This window comes from Rutidosis leptorrhynchoides, unplaced genomic scaffold, assembly GCF_046630445.1.
Source record: "Rutidosis leptorrhynchoides isolate AG116_Rl617_1_P2 unplaced genomic scaffold, CSIRO_AGI_Rlap_v1 contig620, whole genome shotgun sequence".
In the NCBI taxonomy this organism is placed as follows: Eukaryota; Viridiplantae; Streptophyta; class Magnoliopsida; order Asterales; family Asteraceae; genus Rutidosis; species Rutidosis leptorrhynchoides.
The window spans coordinates 26708-32332 of record NW_027266841.1 but is presented as its reverse complement, the minus strand read 5'-3'; the positions used below and the strand labels follow the sequence as shown (position 1 = coordinate 32332).

The 5625-nt window shown below is 34.1% G+C and overlaps 1 protein-coding gene across 1 annotated transcript; it reads left to right on the top strand.

Moving 5' to 3' along the window:
* The first annotated feature begins 1483 nt into the window (after window positions 1–1483).
* LOC139884907 (cell differentiation protein rcd1-like) lies at window positions 1484–4719 on the top strand. The gene is made up of 6 exons (XM_071868873.1): window positions 1484–1537; window positions 2821–2844; window positions 2976–3065; window positions 4073–4162; window positions 4448–4543; window positions 4666–4719. The coding sequence occupies exons 1-6, from the start codon at window positions 1484–1486 to the stop codon at window positions 4717–4719; spliced, it is 408 nt and encodes a 135-aa protein (XP_071724974.1).
* Window positions 4720–5625: the final 906 nt, after the last annotated feature.

Sequence of the window (5625 nt, the reverse complement as noted above, 5' to 3'; positions counted from 1 at the left end):
ACGCCTCCACTCCCCTCTCTCGACTACCAAGTCCTCCGAGATACCTGAAATTTCTAGATCCTTCCTAACAACCCACGTGAGTCTAGGTCTCCCTCTCCCCCTCCTCTCTGTTCCTATGTCTATGTCCTCACCTTTCCTAACAAGGGCTTCTCTAGGTCTACGTCTCACATGCCTAAACCACCTAAGTCTACCCTCTATTCTCTTCTCGTCTATAGGTGCAACTTTTAGATTGCTCCTTATAGTCTCATTCGGACTTTGTCACTTAGGGTGAGTCCACTCGTCCACCTCAACATTCTCATCTCTGCAATCTTTATCTTGTGCTCTTGTTGCTTCTTTATCGGCCAACATTCGCTCCCATATAGAATAGCTGGTCTCACCGCCGTTCTATAGAACTTTTCTTTTAGCCGACTTAGTATGTGTTTATCACACAAGATACTTGATGCGCTTCTCCATTTTGCCCATCCTACTTGTATCCGATGGTTAACATCCATATCAATCTCTCCATCTTCTTGTAGGATAGACCCCAAATATCGAAACCTATCGCATCTCGGTACATCAACTCCTCCAAGCTGGATCGTACTAGTCTGACTACTCCCTTCCCTACTGAAATTACAATGCATATATTCCGTCTTACTGTGACTCAACCTGAAACCTTTCGACTCCAAGGTCTCCCTCCATAGCTCTAACTTCTCATTTACTCCCTCTTTGCTCTCGTCAATCAAAACGACATCATCTGCAAATAACATACACCACGGTATGTCATCATGAATGTGTCGGGTCAAAATATCTATCACTAAGGTAAAAAGGTATGGACTTAGAGCTGAGCCTTGGTGCAAACTGATGGTGATCGAGAAATCATTGGTGTCTCCTCCATTCGTCCTGACACTAGTCCTTACACCCTCATACATATCTTGGATATGGCAGATATTCAGTCAATGCCCACCAAAGGATATTCCTAGGTACTCTATCATACGCATTTTCAAGATCTATGAACACCATGTGCAAGTCTTTTTTATTGCTTCTATACTTCTCCATTAAGCCCCTAACAAGAAAGATTGCCTCCATGGTTGACTGTCCATGCATGATATGAATCCTAAACTGACTTCGATGCCTATATATATAGCATAGGTTCAATGATACATAACATAAAATTCATATTATTGTTCAATATAACGCTAAAGAGACTCACGCAAAGAAATCCCCAAATTGTTAAATTAGGGTCATGCTTGACCTTAACTTATTAAGAGTCAAATTAGTGATTTTCACACTAAATTGATAATGGAATTGGATTGCATGAGTTGTGAAAGTTCAAAGACATATTCTTTGTTGTTGAAGATTCTGCATGTAGTTTGTTCATAGCTAAATTCACCCAAATTGGGTGTTATATTTGTTTTAAGATTTCAAAGTTAATATTTACTAGCAACATGTTCCATTAGAAATTCCAAGCACAAACTTAATCTGTAATATATCAAATCTTTCGAACATGAGTTGGTTCTTCGACTGGAATCCAGAAACAGATGGGTTGTCAAGAGACAATGTTAGAAGGTTAATTACATCCACGCAGTATGTGTTGATCACCCCCATGCAATATCGGCATACCATTGACGTTGAAATCAACGAACAAATCATTTAAGAAGTTTGTAGAAGTGAAGAAAACATATTTTTTCTACAAAATGTTATCCTAAGGTTTTGGTTTGGGAATTAATTTCTTGAGATTTTAAGGCTCTTTTCTTACATAGTAAAGAGCTGGGAAAAACTACTCTCTCCGTCCAATTTAAGTTGTCAATAAAAAAAAAATTGTACCAAAATAGATATTAATTTGACAAGTTTAGGTAAGAAAAACACGTTTTTTTCCATTTTATCCTCTACACTATGTTATGCATATTATGCACTATACATAAAAACATCGGTCCAAATTAAGTTGACCCCCAACTTTTTCAACATTTCGGTACCTAAACTCTTGAGTTAATCAATTATTTAGGCTTCCATAAGTTACAAATAAAGATAAGTTGAATTTGATTTAATTTTAAAGCTAACTAATTAATCTTTAGCATTTTATAGAGTTTAAAATATACACGTGATAAAATTAAGTTGAATAATCTTACGTCATATATAGAAAGTTGAGGGTCAACTTAATTTGGACCGAATTTTTATATATAGTGCATAATATGCAACACATTAAGTTAAATTTATCAAAAAAAAAAAAAAAACTCATATATGAAATAGAGTTGTTTTTGTAAAAGGACAAAATTTATAAAATCCTATTAGACTCATTATTTAGGGGAGGAAACTATTAACCCACCATTACTCCTCTTTAGTTGGTTGCATTCTTAGTTTGCTTAATTTAGAATAAACATGTCGATCATGATACGATGATAGTTAAATCACAAGGGCGACACAAAGAACGATTTAGGCTCAAACATTACTTGGTGCTCTTATTTTAAAACATGGAATTGATGATTTACCAGAAAATAAATACTGCTTTTCATTTTTAAATTATGATCTACTTAATACAGTACCCTTAAAAATGCTTGTTTCTGTTCTGCCAAAAATAATAAGTTGCATAAATGCCCACCTACGTATACTAGGCTAAGACAGATTTACAGGTAGCTTTTAAAGTAAACCATTCAACCTCACCACGCGGTTACGAGGCAGCCTCAATATATCTCTTGGAGGCATAATGTCTTGTTAGATTGGCAATGAGAACAAGCAAACAAAATATAGATGATCAATAGTCTTAGCCGTCTGAATACAAATTAAAGAGACAGAGATTAGAGTCACATACACATATCATTTATCTTTTATTTTGTTTTTTTGCAGAATATGAGTGATGCTTTAGCACCAGTGCTGTGAGGGGCATTTGGTGTTGCTAGCATCCTGATAATGGTAATTATCACATCATTTAATTTTTTTTAATTACATATCCAATCCTATTATATTTTTATAATTTTATCAATTTTTATTTATAATTTTAGGAGTTGACGGCGGTGTATGTCCCATTTCTATCACCGACCTTCTCCTTGGAACAATCGAGGAGAGTTTTCCATGTTCTTACTCTCATTCAGGTTACAATTTTTCTTATATGTTTTTTTTAGTATTGGTTTGTGTTTTCCTTTTAATTAGTTTTGTTTCATAAGTAAAATTAATGAAATTATGTTTATCATGAAAATTTACCTTTGAGAAAAGTTTAATACTATTATCTCCAATTGCATCACATTTAATATACAATTTGCATATGAATATTATTGTTGTAGTTGTTAGTTAGCTTAAACTCGATGCAAAACTCTTGATTAGAGAGTTCTCTAATCTAAACCATTTTCTCTTTTAGTTTGTGTCTTATTTTCATTTGCCTATTAGAGAAACTCGCCACACCTAAAGCTTACCCTTTCACATCGAAAGCTCTCACTTTTAGTCCACTCTCATCTCATGTTTAGCTCACAAACTCATTCCTCCATTAAGATAGCCAAAATTCATAGTTTCCAAATACTATCCATTTCTAGCTTTAGATTGTGACCCGATATTGAAATCACTCATATCTTAATATCGAACCGTTAGATTAATTTCTTTCCTTCTCTATTAGCTTTTTAAGGATGTCTAATTTTATTGTGTCAAAAATTCATATACTCCATCCGACAGTAATACATTTTTTTTGGCAAGGTCCAGTTTTATGTGATAGGATATATAGTTTTTCTAATTACTCCGTAGTTTCTTAAGTTTGTGATTGTCTATAAGTTTCTTAATTTATTTAGAGTTTCTTTCCATTAAATTATTTTCAATTGTCTCCGCATATATGCCTCATTTTCTCATCAAACATAACTTACTATGATATTTTTATTTTGGTTTTATAGTGCATGACTTCCGACCAACATACGATGCATCAAATGATTATCGGTAAGTTTTTTCTTCACGGTGTTAGAAAATTTCTCCCCCGGTGTTGTTTTCTTTTCTAGAGAAATAAAGTTTTATCGATCACAATCATATAGCCACATGAATGTAATTAATAATTATGGGAGGAAATTGTGTGTTTTGAATCACTATGAGTTTTAAGTAGATTTTTTCTTGCAATGTGCAGAGCATTTACCATTTTACTGTTTTCCACTTATGGAAAACGTACGAACAAGTAAGGGTGGCCGCTCTACGTGTTCTTGAGGCCATGGTTAAGGTACACACATTTTTCCTAGTTTTATCTATTATTTTACTTGTGTCATACCACACGAAATATATCGCAGACTATAATAATTGAGATGTAATTTATCGTTATTAAAATTGATCAACTATGATAAAATACACCCTAAAATTACATGGCCTGCCTATTTATTTCACATTAGTCGTAATTTTCTTGTGTGAGTTCATATTTTTTATCTAGAAGCGTATTCTATTGAATTTGTAAACCATGATATATATACACTTTGTGAAAATTATATATATGTGTGTGTTCTTTTGACAGAATGAGGATCCTCGAGCTATCACCTACCTAATCGAGATTGAGGTGATGCCCCATCTTCTCCGATGCATGAAGACCGGAGGCATGGGTTCAAAAATGGTCAGTATCCATCCATCCCTCGGAATTAGTTTCTAGTTTTCTACATGTTAACGTAGCTTCTTGGATTTAAAATGTATACATATGAATTGAATTGGATTGGACGTGTGGTCATCTTTTTACAGGCCGCGACATTCGTGCTGAGTAAGATGTTGTGCAAGAATGACGGGCTGAACTAATGCATTGTTCTCGCTGACCGATTTTTCTCGATAATGGAAGCACTAAGAGGCTCGACCATAGAAGTTGTTGCCGGTGAAGTTCGAAATGAGAAATTGCTCAAATACATCATCCAGAGTTTGGAGAAGTTCTCTGAAAATTTCAGGTGGTGTTCCTTGAAGAAATAAATTCCTTATATCTTATTCTCTTGTTAACACTAATTTATTGATTCAAAATATATATATTTATTGGATAATTATTAGTTTGGATGTAATGTTATGTAGAGCTAGACAAGCACTCGAGAATGAAATTCTTATGCGGTTAATTGAAAATAATCTAGGAAGGCTTAATATTCGTGTAAGTCATTTTTCGAACATTAATTTTTCATTTGAATACAATTTATAATTTCTTCTTGTCTTATAATTTGTACTACTTCTTTTGTTAATTAATGTTATATGTCTTTGCAGGGTGATTCAGAAACGGCAGCATCTTGGTTGTAGTTATATGACAATGTGAACGAGAGACGTTGAGTAGTCAATGAACGAGCCAGGACACAAATGACAATGATCATACGTGCCTGCAATACTTGTCGCTAGTCGTGCTGGAAAAATGCTTTTGTTATTTTAGAATCTTTTAATTTAATAATGCATCCATAGAAAACTAAATTGAATCAAGCAAGATAAATTCTACAATATTGTTGGATAAATTTCATATTTTTTTTTCATCTACATATGATTTTTGTTTATGGGAATTGCTCCTTTAGGGAGGCAAAGCTTGTGCAATGGTTAAGGTTGTTGGCCGACAGGTCATGAGTTAGAATCATGGAAATACTCCTTTTTTTGAGATCGTAGGATGTCTCAGTAGGTTTGTCCTCTTTTTGAGATTGCTTCATTAGCCGTACACTCATAGTTAGGCTGGTTGTGGAAGAT

Excerpts from the sequence above, each read along its gene's own strand:
- LOC139884907 (XM_071868873.1), top strand. The coding sequence starts at position 1,484 with ATGAGTTGGTTCTTCGACTGGAATCCAGAAACAGATGGGTTGTCAAGA. Across the intron at positions 3,066-4,072 it reads ATGTTCTTACTCTCATTCAG|AGCATTTACCATTTTACTGT; the intron begins GTTACAATTTTT and ends TGCAATGTGCAG. Across the intron at positions 4,544-4,665 it reads GAGGCATGGGTTCAAAAATG|GCCGCGACATTCGTGCTGAG; the intron begins GTCAGTATCCAT and ends ATCTTTTTACAG.